This window comes from Littorina saxatilis, linkage group LG1 (genome assembly GCF_037325665.1).
Source record: "Littorina saxatilis isolate snail1 linkage group LG1, US_GU_Lsax_2.0, whole genome shotgun sequence".
Classification (NCBI taxonomy): domain Eukaryota; kingdom Metazoa; phylum Mollusca; class Gastropoda; order Littorinimorpha; family Littorinidae; genus Littorina; species Littorina saxatilis.
The window spans coordinates 73,622,684-73,645,340 of NC_090245.1; the positions used below are offsets into that span (position 1 = coordinate 73,622,684).

Consider the following 22,657-nt stretch of genomic DNA (forward strand, 5'->3'; position numbering starts at 1 on the left):
TTTCGGGAAAGTGGGTGAAACACTGTACACTTTTCTTGGCAGTGCGGCGGATCTATCCAATTATAATTAAATTCCAATCTTTAATCCCCCCCCCCTCCTCCCCCCCGGGCCTCTCTCCGGCTGCTGTTTCTAAAATCATCTTCTTTTATTTTGTTAATCTGTTTGGGGGGCTGGGGAGGGGGGGGGGGAGATTGTGTGCTTAACAGATTGCTATTTAACCTGTGTTACGGCCACTTCAGTGAATGCAACTCGGTTCATCCATACTGTGGCATACATAATCCCGTTTATTTAAGACGGAAGCACGTGACCATCCTGGCAATACTCTCTAGATAGATAAAAGAAAGTGTTAGCAGATTATATTTCACAGTTTTGGTTTTAATCAATAAGTGCTTGAAGCGATTTTAAATTAGCATAATGATTGACCTTGCTAAAATGTGCAACTGAGATACTTTATCGAAGTTTTTAATACAACATTTTGATGCAGTCATGGCAACGCGTATGCTTCAAAATGTCGTCTGCAAAACCTCCACATACATAGCAAAAAAGCTCTGGTCTTCGCTTTGCAGACTTCTCCAAGAGTTTTTACTGAGACTCGGTTCCGAGATTCTGAATTATAAACAGTGGCCACCAGAGATAAACAACGCCAACTCGCCTGCAGGCTAGCGGCGAAAGACAAACCGTTTAACGCTTGACGAGCAGGGGCTAGTGTTTTGTCAGCACACGCTAAACAAAACAAGGCAGCTATAACACAGGACTGTGAGCTCTAATACTGAATTCGCCTCCACTGTTTTGATATGTGTGTGTGATAACACGTGTGTGTGTGTGTGTCTGTGCGTCTGTGTGTCAGTGTCTGTGTGTGAGTGTGTTTGTGTGTGTGTGTTTGTGTTCCTCGACGCGTGACAATATCTGCCAATAAGTTGAACAAAAACAGGGTTCAAGTGGAACAAAAGCAGGAGGGGGACAGAAGACATGTTATGAACTCCGTTTTTTACTGCGAAATTTTGGCCTGGGAGAAGTCACCCCATCCTAAGTTTCTCTTCACCTACCCGTGAAGTATGCTTGAGGGCTTGACTAGACAACCCGATTGCGCCCATTACACGGCATAAAGAGAGCACCGTTCAACCCGGCCGATTCCGCGGCTGACGTCACGCGTCCAAGGGAAGTAATTTTCGAGCGGGCTGCATTGACTCGGCCAAGAATGCAAACTTTCTTCGATTAAAGACATTGTAGCATGTCTAAAGTCTTCGGACTTGTGTTATCAAGCTGTCAAAATCACCAAGTAACTTTTAAGTATAGTTTCAGTTACATGATAACTCATTCTAAGGAACAGATTTTGAGAGCCACAACCCGACAGCTGCCCTTTAATTAAAAGTTAGGCCTAATTAGAGCGACTGACTATGATTAGCTTTGATCTGTAAACATCATTCACAGGGCCGGACTACCGGGGGGGTTATGGGGGTTGCGCAACCCCCCCCCCCCTAGCCTAAACATCATGATGTACCTCACTTATTAAATGTTTTTTATTATTGTTTATTTTATGCCGTTTCATGCAAGGAGCGACCATTTTCCTATCTCAAAATATGACCTACCCATCAGCTTCAGGGGGCTTCGCCCCCTGACCCCCACAAGGGGCTCAGTCTGCCCCTTGACCCCGCCAGGGGGAACATCCCCCTGGACCACCACTGGCAACCCCCCCCCCCCCTCCTCTTCGCCTAGTCCGGCCCTGATTCAGCAACCAGTATAACCAGAAAAAAAATCACAACTGGCCTCACGTTCAGGCATTCACGAATCACTGTAAAACTACTGACTTAAAGATAACTTGACATGATACAACTTAGTGAGTCAGACTAATTCAAATATGCTCTAGATTAATCTGTTTCGGTTTAACGAAAACGTTATTTGAAGCAAAACAGGAAACTAAAAAAACTTTTCAAAAACAGAGACAAACCCATATAATAGCGGCTGCAAAGAAACGCTTCCATGACTCATGATGGTTACATTTTTGTTGTTTTGATAGGTTTGTATAAAACGACAGACATTACCGTAAACCGTATGCCGCATTTTTTTTATTAACCTAACCTCACACTAAAATAACGATTGTATAGAAGTTGTTTTTTAATTCTTGACAAAAATGACTACTAAATTATATTTTTCCAAACATAATCTTTAGCATAAACTTATGAAATAAAATAATTTGCCCGCGAATCACGACATGCTGTAAGCTGGATTTCTTCCGGTGTGTACGTCTGCCTGGCTACGGGTGATAACAAAAGTACACTGAAATCAGTGTAGGGAATAGTCGCACCAAAATGTAGCTTTGCAATATAACTGCAGTCTTGTATGCAAGACGCATTGTGTAGTAGGTCTACATATCTTTTTTATATATTAAATCGTGAATCTGATCTCAACAAGGATTTGAAATCATGCGAGTTTTGCTTTGACAGTCTTCTGTCAGGATCGATACATTGCAGGAACCTTTTTAGGTTATCGTGAACTTCGTCTAGATCATAGATGGTACCACGAAACCGATGATGTGAAACGACTTTGGATCGGATTGTTCTTCCATCTCGCGAAGATGCGTATCTTAGCTTGATTGTAGTATAGTAAAAACTTCAAAATGTACAAAAGAAAACCGTCAGCGGGTTCTAAAAAATCCGAAGCCTCACTCACCAATGCACCACCAGCCGATGCTCAACAGGAATCCCAGAATGCAGCAGCTGCTGCGTCAAAACCATCAACGACTTCGGCGTCAACAGCACAGGCTGCATCTACAAAATCTTCTCAGCCACAGAAGATTCATCAAGCCTCTACACCGCCATCTTCAAAAGCTGCCAAAGGCCCTCCACTCCCACCCCCATCATCAAAAGCTCCACAGACCTCTCAACCTCCACCACCAAAAAGTGCCCCAGGCCCTCCGCCCCCACCCCCACCTTCAAACGCTCCCCAGGCTCCTCCACCCCCACCGCCACCTGCAGCCAAGGTTGATCGGTCCAAAATCAAACCAGAGGACTTGTTGCTGTCCAAACGCAACTTGAAGAAAGTGAATCGTAAAGATGTTTATGACCCAGGTGCAGTAACAACATTCTGCGTGTGAGAGATGTTAGAAATAGTTTTATAGAAATTAGTGATCAATTGTGTTTTATTATAGTTAATTAATTTACAATTACAGACCAGATTTAACAAATGGAAGATTGTACCAGTGGTGTTCCAAATCACTCCGTCAACAGCTTCATAGGTCTTTTTCAGAGCATAGACAGGATCATCATTAGGCCAACAACAAAAAATAGTCTGTTTACGGTAACTAACATAGGCAAAAAAAATAGGGTCGGTAGGTTGGGATTTTTTTTTTCCTCTCTTCCAAAAAACCATATTTTTAAGTTATTTTGCCAAAAAACAAAGACTTATTATTTTTTTTTTCTCTCCCAAATGCCCCCAAAAAGTCTAGGGTCGCGCGAAAAAATAGGGTCGGTCGGGATACCGTAAACAGACTTTTTTGTTGTTGTGCCTTATCATCATTATCATTATCATCATCATTGATCAGGTGTACACTTCTGAGGCCGCGCACAACCATGCACAAACTACACACACACACACACACACACACACACACACACACACACACACACACACACACACACACGTATATTTGTACTCATAAAAGTGAATAGATTGTGTTTGCTGAATACATATTCACACACACACAAAGTGAAGAGATTGTGTTTGCAGGACACATCTATATTCACGCACAGTGCACACACACCTTTATAAATATGCTCATCAGGGTCCGGTAATATGTAGCTAGTCATCGGTCGGCTGACCGTGAAACTGACGGTGGGTCGACGTTGAACCGCAAAAGTCAGTAATATGAGCGCGAACAACTGCCGGTCCAACTGAAAACAGTCGCCCGACTGCGGTTGGGCTTACAGGCACCTTTTTCGGTCGATCGACCGCAGTGTCTCTACTTGTTTTAACTTTCTGAGCGTGTTTTTAATCAAAACATATCATATCTATATGTTTTTAGAATCAGGAACCGACAAGGAATAAGATGAAAGTGTTTTTAAATTGATTCCGATAATTTAATTTTGATAATAATTTTTTATTTAATTTTCAGAGCTTGTTTTTAATTCAAATATAACATATTTATATGTTTTTGGAATCAGCAAATGATGGAGAATAAGATGAACGTAAATTTGGATCGTTTTATAAAAACAATATTTTTTTTACATTTTTCAGATTTTTAATGATCAAATTTTCTCACCCTGTTCTTTACCACCCAAAAAAAAAAAAAAAAAAATTTGAGTTTGGAAAAAAAAAGTTTAGGGTCGGCGCCGAAATTTAGATACCGGTACCGCCAAAACAGGACCGATGTTTACATCGGAAGTTGTAATGTTCTAAAAATACCACTGAGCGGCTGACTGTCTAGTCAGCCGACTGTCAGTGCTACCGCGCTGCACATATTACCCGTCAAAACACGGCCGGTCAGCAGACTGCAGTCAACTGACTTGACAGTCAGTCGACTGTGGTTGCTCGACCGTCCAAAATACGCTGTTCATATTACCGGCCCCTGCATGCACACACACCTGCTAGGTCACCTATAGTTGTAAGGGGTCTGAACCATGGCCAAGATGAAGACATCCAATAGTAAAGTAACTCATGTGAGAAAATCAGTTCAATTGGACTTCACTTTTGATTTACTCTCTGCACATATTTGTCCTCGAGCAAGAAAGGTTACATTTTTGGAATGTTAAATTCAGGACAAAATGACACGTTCATAAGAACCTTGGCTTAACTCATTAACTGTCTTTGAAGTGGACAAACAAGAGACACCACAGAAAAAACAAGTCGCGTGAAGCGATATAAAAACATTTAGTCAAGATCAACAACACTAACCAATCATCGCCGAGACTACATTCAGATAGTCTCGGCTAACTATACCAAAGACCAAAACGGGTCACGCTCGCCGCCGCGAAGCACACGTCCGTAGTACTTACTGAACCTATTTTCTTTCATTCTGAGCACATTTTTAGAGTAAACATGACAAATCTATATATTTTTCAATTCAGGAGAAGATGAGGGATACAATGCAATCATTTTTTAATCTGTTTCTGAAAAATCAATTTTAATGACAACTCTAATGAGCAAACTAATTAACTAATTATTAAGCTTCCAAGCTGAAATGCAATCCCATAGTCCGGACTTTGTCGAAGATTGCTTAACCAAAATTTCAATCAATTTGGTTAAAAAATGAGGGTGTGACAGTGCCGCCTCAATTTTCGTAAAAAGCCGGATATATATATGACGTCATCAAAGACATCTATCGAAAAAATGAGAAAAAAACTCTGAGGATATTATACCCAGGAACTCTCATGTGAAATTTCATGAAGATCGGTCCGGTAATTTCTTCTGAATTGCTCTACACACACACACACTGTATACGACTAGTGTCTGTGTGTCTGTGCGCGATGCACGGCCAAAGTTCTCGATGGATCTGCTTCAAATTTGGTGGGCTTATTCAGAGAGACCCCGGACACAACCTCATCGATGAGATATTTCAACACGTGCTCTCAGCGCGCAGCGCTGAACCGATTTTGGTTCCACCTGAGCTACCCGGGCCCCCATACCGACACACCAAAGCCGCTAGACCACATCACAACGCCAAAGTTCTCGGTGGATCTTTTTCAAATTTGGACACCGTATTCAGCTACACCCCGGACACAACCTCATCGACTGAGATATTTCAACACGTGCTCTCAGCGCGCAGCGCTGAACCGATTTTGGTTTTTCTGTTCATTTCACCATTCCCAGTAACTCTTCCTTATCTTCTCAAGTGTTTTGCGTTTATCTCCCTTTCTTCGTGTGGCTTCAATCCATATTCCCGTTTCTACGTTACTATTTTTAGAATGTCACTGCGCTGTCCAGAACGCTTCCCTTGCACTCGTAAGTTGTTCTTACTGTCAAAGTGAAAAGGTCGAATCAATTTATAGCCACGCGAAAAATACACTGTCACCTATCTCTATATATTTATAGATATAGATATACATATATATATACGGCTTCTCTGTGTGTGTGTGTGTGTGTGTGGGCAACACCTGTGGATTGTAGAGTTCTGTTTGTGATGTGGTCTGGCGGCATTGGTGTGTGTCTATATATGTTCAGGCCTTCCTTCCAGAAGCCATAACAGTTATTCTCAATCCCGTTTGAGTGGACTTCGGCTTCACATATGATTGTGGTGTTTCGGCACTCGGTTACATTTGGCGTCGTCGACAGCGATGGGACTCGACATGAGATATTTCAACACGTGCTCTCAGCGCGCAGCGCTGAACCGATTTGGGTTTTTCTCTTTATCTTCTCCAGTGTTTTCAGCGTTTATCTCCCTTCCTTCGTGTGGCGTCAATCCATATTCCCGTTACTACGTTACTATTTTTAGAATGTCACTGCGCTGTCCAGAACGCTTCCCTTGCACCCGGAAGTTGTTCTTACTGTCAAAGTGAAAAGGTCGAATCAATTTATAGCCACGCGAAAAATACACTGTCACCTATCTCTATATATTTATAGATATAGATATACATATATATATATATACGGCTTCTCTGTGTGTGTGTGTGTTTGTGTGTGTGTGTGGGCAACACCTGTGGATTGTAGAGTTCTGTTTGTGATGTGGTCTGGCGGCATTGGTGTGTGACTGAATAATCAGGCCTTCCTTCCAGAAGCCATAACAGTTATTCTCAATCCCGTTTGAGTGGACTTCGGCTTCAAATATGATTGTGGTGTTTCGGCACTCGGTTACATTTGGCCACGCTGTCTGTCTCTGTCTCGCGATTCACCCCGGCGAAGCCGGGTATTCCTCTAGTACATACATGTACACACATACACCAGACCCTCATTTCGATTCCCGGTCAACGTTAAAGGCACAGTGCAGCTCACAGCCTTCGTTTTGTGTTTTTGTTGCAACTGAGTGCATTTACAGTTCAAAAATCCTCCTATGGTAGTAAAACAAACCCAAAACTACCCAACGACGACATATGTGAAGCTCGACAGTTTCTTGTTCACGCGAGTGCATAAATTAACCTAGTTATTACGTGGTGTTTGGTCGGAGTTCGATTCAACTGAGTGATTCCGGCCTCCATTTTGTTTTACACAAACTCATGATGACGTCTGACATCGTTTGCTAGTGACTGTCTTTTTGTGCATGATGAGGTGATCTACCTGATCTAAATTTAGATCCAAAAATAGGCCAAGACCAGCCGGGTCCGAGTACGAAATTAATTCGTAAAAAAATCGCAGTTCTTGACTCTTTGGGTGCAAGTCAATGAAACTTGGCAGGTCTTCTAACGGATATAGCTGCCTGAGGTATGACTAAAAGCCCCAGGGGATCGCTCCGTGCACCTGGATTTGACAAGTTCAGTACCTTTAAAACATTTAGTCAAAACTTGACTAAATGTAAAAAATGAAATGTTGCTTTGAGTTTGACTTATCTTAGAATGTGTCCAAGATGGCCGTAGCAATGACAACATGTGTATACTTTTTTCTGTCGTGTCCCTTGTTTGTCCACTTTAAAGACTGTTAGGCCGAGGTTCTTGTGAAGATGTTGTTTAGTCCTGAATTAAAAATTCCAAATATTTAACACTTCATGTTTTTTTAATTATTGATTTGGAACGTTAGCAGTCTATGATATTGTGTTTTGGATTTTCCTTTTTTGACAGTTACATTGGATAAGACGACATTGTTCCGAAATGATATGGGGATACAGTCAGATGAAGCCGAATTCCTTCCTCTTAACATTGCCAAGGTAAGAAATATGAAACATTTAGAAAGTAAATTACTGACATTTTTCAATTTCACTACTCCTAGAATATATATTTTCACACTTCTTTTGAGTGATATTGTTGTGTTGACTGAACATTTATGTAGTTTACTACAACACTGTTTTTTAGTCAAGCAGTATGTAAGAAATGTTAAGTCCTTTGTACTGGAAACTTGCATTCTCCCAGTAAGGTCATATATTGTACTACGTTGCAAGCCCCTGGAGCAATTTTTTGATTAGTGCTTTTGTGAACAAGAAACAATTGACAAGTGGCTCTATCCCATCTCCCCCCTTCCCCCGTCACGATATAACCTTCGTGGTTGAAAACGACGTTAAACACCAAATAAAAAAAGAACAACACTGTTCGACGTCACGCAAGATTCAAGGTAATTACCACCTGATGTTCCAAATCACGTAAAAATATTCAAATCAAGAAGTACAGCGCAACTTGTCTGTAACTTGTGTAAGGATCACCCAAGGGACCAAATAACAGTGGTCATGATAGACAGGTGCTCATCATGGAAAGGCGAAATTATATGGGGAAAAAACTTGTCAAGGTTGCTTTGGGGTGGTGGTAAAGGGCAGGTGTTAGTATATAGTCGGCAAGGAAGATTTGACTGTATATTGAACATGCAAAGTTTTATCCAGGAGGTGTGAACATGTAAACGCAACGGCAAAAGAATCACACCATTCAGAATTTTGTATCACAGGCGTAATATAATTTATTATCAATTCAAATGGATTTTTGGCTTGAACACAGTTCACAGAGGCCATATTACTTTGGATTGCATGTGAAGTTTATTAATCTGCGCACAGTAACGTTGTCACGGTTTGCGCTTGCATTTTGCGATTTTTGGGCCTGTGAAAATCTGTCGGCTAAGTAGTACATGTAATGTCCAAATAAACTTGTGAGAATTTACAACAATGGGGAAACAGAAAAATGCAAAAAAATCATCCAATAAGTCTGATATGCGTGACGTCCCACACTAATGAATGGGGCATTTTGGCCAAAAAAAGTAAGTCCAATTTTGACAGTATAAATGAGCGGGGATGTAGCTCAGTCGGTAGCGCGCTGGATTTGTATCCAGTTGGCCGCTGTCAGCGTGAGTTCGTCCCCACGTTCGGCGAGAGATTTATTTCTCAGAGTCAACTTTGTGTGCAGACTCTCCTCGGTGTCCGAACACCCCCCTTGTGTACACGCAAGCACAAGACTAAGTGCGCACGAAAAAGATCCTGTAATCCATGTCAGAGTTCGGTGGGTTATAGAAACACGAAAATACCCAGCATGCTTCCTCCGAAAGCGGCGTATGGCTGCCTAAATGGCGGGGTAAAAACGGTCATACACGTAAAAGCCGTGGGAGTTTCAGCCCATGAACAAAACAAACAAGACAGTATAAATGTTACAGTACAACCTCCCTCTAACGACCTTGAAAGTGTCCAGAAAAATCGGTCGTAAAATGGAGAGGTCTTTGTTTAGAATTTGAGGGAAGAATTTGGTCACAAGGCAAATTCTTTTGAATGTTTTCTGTCACGGCTTTCTCTGCTTTCCCACCTGTTGCATATAGACTCTTAGTCTTAGTCCTCAATTATTGGCTGAATCTGGGTTTTTTCCCACTCCCAGACACTTTGTGATTCCGTTTGCGGTTTCACCGTTGTTGCTTTTCTCCATGACATACTCTATCATCTAGAGTCAAAAGTTTCAGTTGTTTGTTGAGGTCGCTATGTTAACACCACCTCTCAACGATTTAAAATGAAATTGAACTAAGACGGAACGCTTTGACAGACAACACCTCACAAACTCAAGTCAAGAGAAGTGTTGTAAATGTTTATTCAGGATAATTCATTCACTCAGTAGGCGAGCTCACAATCACAGAAATGTACAGAAACAAACACGCTGAACAAGTCAAAAAGAATGCTAGCGGGTGTGTAAGCAGAGCAGCTAGCATCCACTCTCTCATTATTGGTTGTTGGTGGTCCTTCAATTGTGAAAGCAAAAGATGAGATGGGGACAGCCACAGGCCACTATAAGATTTGTATGCACTATTGACTGCTGACTACCTCACCTGGTTCACGACAGTCTTCGTGACGAATGACGCCCGGCACGTGTAATGGGTAATTTAAATTATGAACTTCGACACGCACTGGTAATAATGGTGAGAGAATATGTTATCGACCTTTTGTTGGTACATGTAGGTGACGGTCGTCTGAAAAATGAGGGAGTTGCCATTCGGAGGTTAGTTACAGTGTAAAAGGCATCCGTGCCCAGAAAGTCAGTCGGCAAACGGAGGGGTCAGTTTTTGGGAGGGGTCATTATGGGAGGTTCCACGGTACTCTGAAGTTTTAAATGCATCATGATAATTTTTTGTGACTATAAAAGATAGAAGTGTTTTTTTTAATCAAAGTAATTTGGTGTAATGCAGAAATATGTGTGAGGGATGCAAAGAAGTGCACAATTTCAGTTTTTGGGGCAAAATTTCATCAGACACCTGTAAAAATGGCAGAGATGATCCACGCAAAAAAACAGGTCAGATGGCCTTGCACAAAGAAGGCCAAAGCAAAAAATTTGCCAGAGTACCAACAACACGTGAAGACCAGAGTGTTGAAGTGGGTGGAATAACGGCCGTTGGCGGGGCCCGCGCATGCGCGGGTTGCCGGTAGGGGAGGTGACTCCCGTCCTTACGGACTTTGTTTTCTTTTGGGAGTTCCTCCCCCTTTACCAGGGTAGAGTACTACTTGAATACCTAAGCAATGAACTGAAGTTAATGCTATTTATGTGAGTTGAGTAAGTATATTAATTAAATGAAAATTTATTTTAGAAATTTTCGATTCAAATTGGTATGCAAGAACGCTTCTGGAACAAAATATCAAGAAAATCTAAGGGTTGCATGTCTACTTATGACAAAAATGCTTTTCAATGCTCAAAGAAACAATATAGGCGGCAATCTTATTACGCTTCGGGCTATTTGAAATTTTATAATTCGACACTTCACATTGCGGACAGTTTTTGTTGTACCCAAAATTTTGTAAACTTCTTGTTGATGTTGTTTTCTGTTTGCAGCACAATATGGTCAACATGAACCTCACAGCTGACTTAACCTGCATAAACTTCTCCGGTGTGGAAATGCTCACAGACGCAATTTTCTACATTCTCAAGTTTTCCAATGTCTACTTCAGGATGCTGAAAAAGTTCATTTGTACAGGTATCTGTCCATAGATGTAATCAGGCAAGCTGATGTGGTATATTGTACTTCACAGCTGATTGAAAGAGTATATGAGAGGTTATGCTCATGATGCCTCGTTTTTTAAATGAACCTCGATCTTTATTTTCACTGGCTGGATGTGGAATGGAGTGGAATGCAATAAGATGAACCCAGAAGAAATTATTGTTGTTAGACTGACATGCAATTATTAACAGGTTACTTTTTTAGGTGTTTTTCACACAGGTAGAATTTTCTACTGCATTTGCAGGAAAGCGTGTTCTATCGTAATTAAGATTTTTTCTCGAAAATTTGGATTTGATAATGTTCCAGACTTTTTGCACTATTGTCTGCAAAAAGTTCAACAGAGATTAGATTTTAATGGGTGACGTATGCCATACTTTTCGTAAGCAAGGTTGAACAGGAGAAGAGATAATGGTTCAAAATTAAGAATTGGATACACAGGATGTGAAGTTCAGCACAGTTTTGATGAACATTTTTTTCTTAGGTCCCCACAATTTTAATGAATGTTGCCAGACTTTTCAAGTGCTGTTTATGATGGGGAACACTTTTGCCTGCAGGCAGAGTCACTTTACAAGGAATTCTACTGTGCACTTAAAGGCATATGTACGCGCTCCCGTGTTTACAAAGTGTAGTTTGTCCATAATCGATGTCAAACGCACCATAAGACCATGTAATGACGATATGTCGCCATGCGCGGACCATATACATGCATTACAGCTTGTTCTAGCCTCTGAAAAAGTGAGGATGTCAACAAAGACGCGGAGTTATTTCCCTTGCGTCAACGTTCCCTCTGTTGGCAAATCTATAAATAGGACGATCTAGATCAAAATAAAAATTCAAATATCTCAACAATTAAGGGGTCCTAGACCAACTTAATTTAGCATGTCTCCAGCTGTTGGTAAAGCAATTAGCGTGTATAGTCATCGAGTACATATGGCTTTAAACTGTGCTATTTTTATTCATTTGTGGAAAGATAATGCATTATTAATGCTGCAGTCAAGTTATACTTATAGTATTGCTTTTACAAGTACACTTTTGTAATACATGCATTTAAAGAAGATTTTTGTTTGTTTTTGCAACAGGTTGCTATCATTTGTCAGACAGTGGGATCTCATGGATGGCTGAAATGTCTCCTGAAATCTTGGGAGTGAGTTGTAATTACATTGGCTACTGCCATGTCAGTCCACAGCTGAGGATATTTTGAAGTGAACTGTGTGTGCGTGTGTGTGTGTGTGTGTTCACATAAAATAAAAGACATTTTGGATGTAGTGCCTTGGTGTCCATGGCATGCAAGATGTAATGAAGCTTTTCCAGCGTCGTAAAATACTTGTCTGTCTTTAGAAAAGAGATGTTCTGTAAGTGGAGTATACATTTGCAACTTATCAAGGCAGAGGATCATCTAAAATTGTCGAACTTTGATCGTGTTAATGTCAACATGAATATTATTTTAAATGAGGTTTGACTTTTGTCATTATCTTTTTTTAACACAATTATTCTCAAATTCGATAAGAACTTTGATTTGTCCGAGCTTTAAAATTGTAGTGTACAAATGTCATGATTTATTCTTAATAACTGATAATTTGCAGTTGGAGCTGGAAGGGTGTGTCAAGGTGACAGAGAAAGGCCTAACGGCTGTGGTCCGAGAGTGTCCCAAACTGACCAGCTTGTCCATTGTCGGGACTGGTGTTGGACGCATTCCTTTGGAAATTGGTCAGTCTTCTGCACTCTCTGACAGTGTAGCGAGTCACTGTTAAACTGTTGTATACCTTCACAAAAATTCATCCTGACTCTCACAAAACAATTGTCACTTTGTTACGCCAGCCAGTCAGTGTCGAAAACACAGTGGTTGCACTACACTTGTAAGAAGGAAACCAGTTGAACAAAATGTTAAGCTGTATCGTAGACCTGTATCAGATCAAAATATATGTCCCTGGCTGTATGAATGACCTGTTTATGATTTGATATTTGGAATTGTGAGAATTTATTCCTGCGAAGTTCCTGGGAACACATCCCTGCTTTTGATTAGGTAATGCGTCTTCTTTACTGTTTATACAATTTACATCTTCAAGCAGTTGCATATGCGTGCAGAGTAACCAAAGGCAGATCAGGTGTTCCTAGTGAAAACCCCCTTGTAACACTGGCTTAAATTTAAGATTTCCTCCCTTTCATGCAGGCCTTGGTTATGTTCATACAGTGTATATTTACCGCCATTTTAAGACTACCCCTTTTTGAAGAACTCATTTTCTCAATGATTCCAGTCTGAAAAGTTCGGAGCACTATACAAGAAATGTGTCAGACCAGCATTTTTGTTGGTCCTCGAGGAGCATAGCGCCTTCAGTTTTCATCTTTATTAACCTAGGCCTTCTGCCTTGGTCGATAAAGTTGAAACTGAAGACGATATGCCCCCCTCGGACCAACAAAAAAACTTGTCTCTCAACAAGCCACCAAACATCTTTTAGTGTTCCGATAACAGCTAGGCTGCTAGAGGAAAATGACAGGAATGACACAAGGAAGAGAAACAATAAACCCATATGGTGTTGATGAGGACGGGCGCAATGGCCTAGTGGATAAGACGACAGCCTCCCAAGCAGAAGGTCGTTGGTTAGAATCTTGGCAGCGCCTGGTGGGTTAAGGGTGGAGATTTTTCCGATCTCCCAGGTCAACTGATGTGCAGACCTGCTAGTGCCATATCCCCCTTCGTGTGTACACGCAAGGACACTATCAAGTGCGCACGGAAAAGATCCTGTAGTTCATGTCAGAGCAACACAAAAATACCGAGCATGCATCCCCCGAAAGCGGCGTATGGCTGCCTAAATGGCAGGGTAAAAACTGTCATACAGGTAAAAGCCGTGGGACTTTCAGCCCATGAAAGAAGAAGGTGTTGGTGGCTTAACCAATTTTGAGCAAGAGTTGATGTAACTATATAACATCCACCCATGGTTTTATGTTATTCTAGGAAAAACCAAAGTGATGTCAGGGAATCTGCGAGCTCAGGGCTCTCCCGTCATCTCCTCCGGCTTTTCTTTTGTCACCAGAAAAGCAGAGAAAAGGCAGGACATAAGATTTATGGTTGAACTTGAAGTAGCAGAAGATCCTAATGAGAATCGTAAGTGTGTGTGTGTGTGCGCGCATGTTTGTGTGTGTGTGTTTGTGAGTGTGTGTGTGTGTGTGCATATGTGTTTGCGTGAGCATGCTGTTGTGCATGCGTGTGTGCGTATGTTGTTGTTATTGTTGTTGTTGAGCCTACCCAAGGTAAACGCTCACAGGGCCACTTGGTACAGAAAAGATTACTCTGTCATCCGAATGGGAAGATTACGTGTACAACCGGTATCAATCACCCTGCATTAAGCCATCCATTCTCCATCTACAGAGAATGTTTAGCAACCTAGTAAAGGGTCATGTATAGGACTGTTATGTGAGGAAGTAACCACAGTGTGTGAGTCTGTCTGTCTGTCTTTCTGCATGCAGACTGACTGATATTTTTGTCATGCACTTGTCGCATTTGAGCACTGGTCAAGTTAGAAGACTTATTTTCAGGCAAGATGATTACTTTACGAAGAGGGGTTCATTTGCTATTGTTTATTTTCTACTGTGTGAGTAAACTTCAAATGATTATTTGTAATTTTTTATACTTTCTAAACTGGTCCTACATTGTCTGGTCTGCTTTTTTTTCCGCAGCAATGGATGACAAATTCACCGGTAAGGTCAAAGACATTGACCTTTTCAAGGTCATTGTGCTGCGAGATGAAAGTGTCACACAGACGTTGGTAGACATGGTGGACAAGAAACCTCCAACTGGCCAGCCACCACCCATCTCTGTCGTGGATTCTTGGCAGCCCAAAGCTGTAGAGGGTGAGAAAGCGGTTGTCTTCCACGTGACTGAAGTTGCGGCCCAAAGTGTAAGATGCTTTGTTCTGTTTCTAGTTTGTGTTCAGAATGCCTTCCTCCCTGCATTTGTAATCATGTCAACCATCACAGATCTTTCTGGGCTTTTACGTACGCTGTGGGCATCCTACCACTTTAACACATACAAAATAAAACAGCCTGCCTGCTTCCAGTGCTATGTATATATATACTACGTTATAGGAATGTTGATTCAGACAAAATAATTTGTGTAAATTGACACCCATGCCAATAATCAAGTAGTGTGACCCGCTGTGTTCTTGAGTTGATTTCGTCAGCTGTGCACTCTTGACGCTGCATTTATCCAGTCCTGCCAAGTTGGATCAAGCTAGGCTGCGTTTAGGACACACTGGTGTTTCCCACAGTCAGTTTTACATTTCAAGACAAGTGCTTTGAAACATTATGTAAACTTGCCTTGAGAAGGATTAAGGATCGCTCGAATGATGACATAGTAAAATATATGTGGACCCAGCTGTACATACACATTGACATTAAAATTCAGTCTCTTAATTAACAAAGCATGTGGGTTCTAAGATGTGTGAAGGAAGACTCATTGTTTGCTAAGTTGAACATGAAAACTGTTTCAGACTCTGCAAGATTCTGTTCTGACAGCTGGAAGCATTGTCATCCTGACTTATCGGCTTCAAGATGGAAATGTGCTGTCGCTAGGCAACAGACTGGCTGCTACGGTCGGGATGGTGCTAGCCAAGGTAATGATGTGGTTATGCCCACTTTGGGGGTTATTGACTTAGATAAGCCACCATATACGTACACCCTTTTCTTTATGTGCTTGCATTTGAGTAATTTATTCTCATGGAACCTTGCAAACACCCGGCCAAAGTTACCCAAGTGTGCCATGAATTTAAGTCAACAGGGCAGTAGTTCAACACAGACATTGCATTCATATGGTCATAAAAGAGAAATTGAAAATGTTTTATTGATGGACATAGCTTGTTTCTTTTGTCTATTCTTATCGTTCAAGGGATACAATTGACCAAAAAGCTGTCTGTAATCACCCTGAAATATGCAGTTCGGGTTGGAGATTATAATTATGTTACCACACCCCAGGAGTATCACAAAGTATGTGTTTGAATGCTCAGTTATTCAATTTAGTACGGCTGAGTTTGGGTAACCTTTGTAGCCTGATCTCTCCACACCTTGTTGTCTTTGTTTTGATTTGCTACTAGAGTACAGATTAGAAATCTTCCCAAGACCTGCAGAGTGAATTGGCTAAGGGGGGGAGGGGGGTGGAGGGGGGGGGGGGTGGTGGTGAATAGATGACTCCACACACGAGGAATGCTTTAGAACTTGTGTTCGAATGTTGTGTTATTCAAATGTAAAACGCCTTGTTGGGTAGTCTTTCGTGACAGTGTATATATTCTCCAATGGCCAGACTGTGTTTGTTGATACTGTGTAATGTCTTAGCCCTGTACAGCATGGGGTAAACATGGGGTAGCTAGATTACAGATTTTGAATTCCTAAATCCAACAGCTTTTGTCTGCCTCAATGAATGTGTATCCACTAGCACTGAATAAAATGGAATTCGGGACTCTGAACACTGAAGAGTTACTGTACATCAAATTAATTTAATTCATTGACATAGTAACAGAGCATTTTCAAGCAAATCATTGCAGGTGTGTTAAAATTACGTACAGCACAACAAATATGTCCCTTGAACTCCTTAAAGTTAGCTATAGATTCACCAGAAAATGACTGCAGTGGGACCCCCCTTTTAAGACCCCCTGCATGCCTTTTAAGACATTGTTTTCTCAGACTTTCTGTTCATAACCTCAGTAAATTTACCTCCATTTTAAGACTCCCTCCTTTTTAAGACCTGCTTTTCTCAGATATTTGGAGGTCTTAAAAGGGGGGTCCCACTGTACCAAATGTTTACTTCCATACTGTGCCTTAAACCGTACGTTGCATCGATCTGCCTCATAACTGGCATGATTTATTTTCTTTATTTCCAGTGCCCAGACGTGGCAATCCTAACCCTTGGTGTGTTGTCTGACAAGCACAGAGAGGATGAGAAGACAGCAGTACAAGAGGCAGTGTATGCCAGGCTTCTTGCCTGGACAGAAGGGCTGTACAGGACTCTTACTATACACATTGAGTAAGTTGGAGTAGATTGTGTGAGCATGGTTCACTCCCGATGTCATAATTAAAAGCCAGATGTTTAGTTGTGGCTGCATGAGCAAAACATGCATGAAAACTGCGGAGTACGTGTTACTGTAATTACATTGGAGTCAGTCAATTTTGCTCAAACAAAGATGGGGAAACCGTTGGCTTCAGTTTCAAAATGGAGTGAACCATCTGATTTTTTGGCACTCTTGAAAATATTTGTTAAAACCTAGCTGTTGATTTTTGAAGACCCTGCTTACGTGCAGTGTTATCTCCCACAATTGTATCAGCATCTGCCGCTTGCTGACTTGTTTCAGATATTTCCGAAGACTACGTTTCTGTTTTTGAAGTCTCAATTTACACCAGAGAGGCACATGGATCTTCAGTTCATGTAAAGATAGCATTACAAATTAGCATCAGAACAGTGTGAGAGAAAAAAGAAGAAAAAATAGTTAGCATCACAAAATGCATGAGAGCATTGTGCAACAAGTGGAGTGTGAAGCTTTGACATGACGTTGTTGACTGTGGTTGTTTAAAGTCGGACGTGGAAAATGGAGATGCTGGACTTCAACGGTCAGCTGTCCTTGGCCGCTGGTGGGCTGGTGTCTGACACACTGCATCACTTGACTGATGCGTCGACCAAGAGGAAAGTGCTCTTCCAGATGTCTGCTGTAAGTTCACATACAGTTTCTTAGCTACACATGCATGGCTGAATAGACGAATTCCGAAAATAACTGTCGGGTTTGTATGGGTTGTGAAAGAGTGAATGCCCTTGCTTTTTACTTGGACAAACATTGGAGGGGCCAATCACTAGCGAGGGGTGTGTCGGAAACATGTGGACAAGAGCACGTGTGAAGTTATTTGTCAGAGGAAAAGCAAGGGTGTTCACTCTTTCACAACCTATACAAACCTGTCGGAGTTATTTCCGAAAATCATCTATTATCATGAGATCATCTGCAGAAAAATTCACAGAATGCACTGCATTTTCTTTTCATCAAGTTGTCTCCATTAGCACAAGATGTTCCTTTCATCAGTATGTCACAAAAGTATGCTGGAGTATGTAATAGATTTGCAGAGCTGCCAACTGCTATGCTTTCACGCCATGCTTAAAATTGCTACGCTCAAACAAATATCACAAGAATGCAACAGTTCCCTCGTTCTTGTGAGTCCTGGTACTCATTTCTGCTTTTCACTCCGTGTACCAGTCAGAATATGGGTCATAAAACATTGTCTATACTGAAAGGTGGCACTGCAATTATACTCTCTAATGGGGATTATTAGGTTTCTGCTTTCTAATTAAACTTTTAAATAAGGAAGAATATTCTTGCGCGAGATAGCATAAATGCGTGAATAAATTCTAGACAATGCTACACTTGGAACACCTGCATTTGCTATGCTGAAAATTAAAAAAACAAAAAACTGAATTGTTACATTCGAGGCTCCACAATTGATGGTTGGCAGGTCTGGATTTGTAACAAATGATATCTGGTTTCATTTTGACCTTTTCTACAAGCAATTAAGAACCTTGTCCTGATTACTGTGATTTTAAGTGTGTCATTCAAAAGGCCAACATTAGGGTGACAGGGGGGGGGGGGGGGGGGGGGGGCAGTTGGTCGAGCACTTGACTTGGGATCCTCAGATCACAGGTTTGAATCCAGGCTAGGACGGACGTGGGTCATCTTTCTGTGATGACTCAGAGATTGTATTTGTGTCTCAACCCTGTATTACCTCCTTGGCATGTAAAAGACCTTGGTCATTTTATCAGAACTGCTGATGGCTGATACACTGACACGCATGGTTAGCGTGACTCTTGTTGCTGTTACTTTTTTACTGTGAGGAATCCACCGAAAATGGAACAATAAAGTATGAATTGAAACAAAATGAGTTGGTGATCAGTGCTTTCTGATCCTTGACGTGCCTGCTTACATGTTCTGTGTACTGATTCACTGTCTTCCATGATGCATGGATTATGAAATCACAAAAGAAACCACTTCATTAAAAGCTGTCAGTGTCAGAATGAAAGAAAGTTCATACAGATTTAACGCCATGACAGTATTGACAAAGTTTTGTTTAGCTAGCTGTGAATACAGCCCTTCTGAATGTACAAGGTTAACAATCATATTGCTACTTTGCTTATTTTTCACATGGATGTAAGTTAGAAAACGATTGGCGTACAATTCACTGATGCACTCATATCATGATTCAGGAGGAATCTAGCGTGAGGGAGATGGTGACCTCAGGGCTGGACATATGTGTGGAGGAGGTGAAGGAGTTTGTGCCGTGGGTTCATGACCCAGTTGACCACACCTGTTTCTACCTGGCTGACATGATACCAAAGACCACGCTCTGTACCCTGAACCAGATCTATGAGGACATGCCTGTAGATCAGCGGCTGCAGTTCCATCATCGCCAGCCTTACCCTCACATGGGCAAGATTATGGATCTCATAGAGAAAATGGTAAGTACAGCCTTACCCTTACATGCTTGGCACATGCAGCCATGGTATAGAGAAAATGGTAAGCACAGCCTTACCATGGCATGGGTATGGCCATGAATCTTATGAAGAAAATGGTAAGCACAGCCTTACCATGGCATGGGTATGGCCATGAATCTTATGAAGAAAATGGTAAGCACAGCCTTACCATGGCATGGGTATGGCCATGAATCTTATGAAGAAAATGGTAAGCATAGCCTCAGGCTGGTTGTAGCATAAGGTTAGGTGGTATATATTTTCCCTTTACGGATTACTTTTATGAGTGTGCTTACGAGTTGGACCTGGGCAGGGATGAGTTTAGACCTTGTTGACAGGACGCAGGACAAGTAGCTCGAAAACTCCTCAATGCTGGTGAACTTGTGGAACAATTGATTCAACTTTCATGGTTGTGCTTCAGGTTATTGTTATGGATAGATTCTTAAGTGCTGAAGGGAAATAAGCTCATACTAAATGAGAACAGCAACTTAGGATTGGTATTCTTAGCATTGTTAGGTTAGTCTGTGATGCGCAGTGGTCTTTTTAATGGACCATTGCGGTGAAGAACTGTGAAATCATGTTAATTATTTTCAAGTATCTGTCCGTCGTGTACAGTTTTTATTTCTAATACGGGTTTTATATACAGTAATCTGAACTTTGTATGTTTCTTAAAGTTTGTAATATGCACAGATAAGAAAGTTGTCTGTGTCTGTGTCTGCATCCATGTCTGCCCTTTCAAACTTGTTGTTGGTCTCATTTTGTTGTGCCAGGGGTCAGCACTGTACATGCCTGGGTCCAAGGACAGCTTGTGTGTGACCAACATGTCGGCGTACGCACAACTCCTCACGGCATTCCTGCAGGCAAAAGCTCCACGCTCAGAATGCCTACCATGCCTGGGGGAATCGGAAACTGCATTTTGGGACAGAGAGACCATTGAGGAGTTCTTGAAAAAGCACAGCCCGGAAGTGCAGGTAGGACTTTGAGGTACAGTGGAACCCCCCTTTTAAGATCCCCTCCCCCCTCCCCAATGTTAGGTCTTGAAAAGGGGGCTCCACTCTGCTGCTGTTTTTGGGTCCATAGAATAGAACTGTGATGTCCGCGTTTCGCGATATGTTACTGAAAACGACCGCAATTATGATGCTCTGTGTAACTCAGTGCTCAGATGCTCCACATTTTAAACCTAGTCCAGAAACAGGGGCAATATATAGTATACTGCATATGAGCCTTTGAAGGACAGTACGTAGCAGGAAGGAAGGGGGTAGGGTGGGGTGAGTGGAGGCTAAGTGGGAAAGAGAAAGGGGTAGCTACCACAAGGGAGGGGAGTCGAGGTAAGGGTTGACTAGCATGGCCGGTGTGAATTAGAATTTGAACTCGCTGACAAACACGTCTAGACAGTATACACTTTCTTTTTTTCCCTCTTGCTGGTGCCTGAAAGTAGAGTTGTTCTTCTTTACAGTGCAAATGTTGAGTTCACACTCCATGGATGAGCACTGGCATTATATTGTTAGCAAGATTGTTGAGACATGATAGGAGGATAAAAATGGTGTGTTTATTTTATTCAGTAGTTCTGTTTTGTTGAAAAAATCTTACTTAGGGTCAGTTTAACACAGTTTCACAAAGTTTCACCAACTTTTTATTTTGATTCAGGTCCGTAGGACTTTGAAACTAACAAAAGACAAGTAACTCATACACCAAGATATGAGAATTCACACAACAAACAAATATCACACACAAATACAGAGTATTATGAGTTATTTCTAATATGCTGACTGTTAGCAAATGTTATTATCATTCTAGTGCCCTTTATGGCTATGTGACCAATCAGGACTGATTCTAGGTGACCTGTTAAATGTTATAACGTTCAAGGCGGGACCCTTTTTGTATAACGCATTAAAAATCACCACGACAAAATAAAAATTAATATAAAAAACATCAGGGTGAATTGTTCTACTGAATGTCACTTTTTGACATTTTTCTCGTGCAATTTACTGTGTAAAATGTGCTAAAAAGCAAATTCTGTCGGTGGGAGGGAAATAGAATGGCAAGTAAGTTTAATACTGAGTAAAGGGAAGCAACTCTTTTTGGTGCTGTCAGTAGCAGACTACTACACCTATGTGCTTTTGGCAACATGGCAAACAAACCTGCCATCAATCAAGAAGATCTAAAAAACCTATACGCATCAAAATTCAAGTCTCCCAACACCCCCACTGGCCTTTTGAACAAGGTTCAGTTAGATGTCCGGTTTTATTTTTTTAGACGGGGCCTGGAAAACTTTGAAAAAATGACGAAAGACACCTTCGAAGTGAAGATGGATCAAACAACAGAGAAACAATACGTAATCAAACGGTTTGATGAACTTACCAAGAATCACAGAGCTGGAGACGAAGAACTTGTGACTGGAGTCATGCCAGAGACTGGGGACAGCAGCTGTCCAGTAAGTGTACAGCTACAAGTACCTGTCTCCGCTAAATCCAAAGTGTGAGCATCTTTGGCAATTCTCTGTCAATACGTTCCATGGAGATGACGAAACATGGTATGACAACAGACCCATGGGCGTCCACACTATGAAGAAGTGAGCTGTGTCAATTGTCGCAGATATAGATCTACACAAACCACAGCGTGCGAGCGACGGGTGCAACACTACTCGCAAACAAGAACTTCAGTCCAATTGACATTATCAGTGTCACCGGTCACAAAACTGTTAGATCTTACCAAAAAACATCCACCGCCAAAAAACTAGAGATGGCAGCTGCTATGTCGTCCCAGCTCACAGAGAATAGCCAGTTGGCACTGCTCCCAAGTCATACTTCGACGCGAAGCAGAATCGAACGGGGTCGTCTCGTTGCATCGGCGACTGTCACAAGCCAGCAGACGATCCGACAGGACGTGGAACTCAGCAACGACGAGGTAGCGGCTCTTTTCGATCCGGAATACGAACCTGCCATGCCTCCAACGAGACAAAATCCGCCAATGTTCCATCACTGTGACCTCTCGCATGCAACGATCAACATTCAATTCCACCGACATTTAACCGCATTCAACTGCGCATGCGCAACACAAATGTGCAACATTTGAGATGGCTCTTCCGAGAACTGTCCGTTCCAATTTCGGACTTTCTGTTTGTTAGCATTTTCGAGT

The 22,657-nt window shown here is 41.7% G+C and overlaps 1 protein-coding gene across 1 annotated transcript in view; it reads left to right on the forward strand.

Moving 5' to 3' along the window:
- The first annotated feature begins 2,258 nt into the window (after positions 1 to 2,258).
- Positions 2,259 to 22,657, forward strand: part of LOC138978544 (uncharacterized) — a 98,808-nt gene continuing 78,409 nt past the window's right edge. The window contains exons 1-12 of the mRNA XM_070351293.1: positions 2,259 to 3,068; positions 7,704 to 7,789; positions 10,863 to 11,004; positions 12,108 to 12,172; positions 12,612 to 12,735; positions 13,982 to 14,131; positions 14,704 to 14,924; positions 15,516 to 15,638; positions 16,899 to 17,041; positions 17,588 to 17,720; positions 19,256 to 19,507; positions 20,290 to 20,490. Of these exons, the coding sequence (XP_070207394.1) occupies positions 2,618 to 3,068; positions 7,704 to 7,789; positions 10,863 to 11,004; positions 12,108 to 12,172; positions 12,612 to 12,735; positions 13,982 to 14,131; positions 14,704 to 14,924; positions 15,516 to 15,638; positions 16,899 to 17,041; positions 17,588 to 17,720; positions 19,256 to 19,507; positions 20,290 to 20,490 (2,091 nt within the window). The 5' untranslated portion in view covers positions 2,259 to 2,617. The remainder of the gene's footprint in view (positions 3,069 to 7,703; positions 7,790 to 10,862; positions 11,005 to 12,107; positions 12,173 to 12,611; positions 12,736 to 13,981; positions 14,132 to 14,703; positions 14,925 to 15,515; positions 15,639 to 16,898; positions 17,042 to 17,587; positions 17,721 to 19,255; positions 19,508 to 20,289; positions 20,491 to 22,657) is intronic.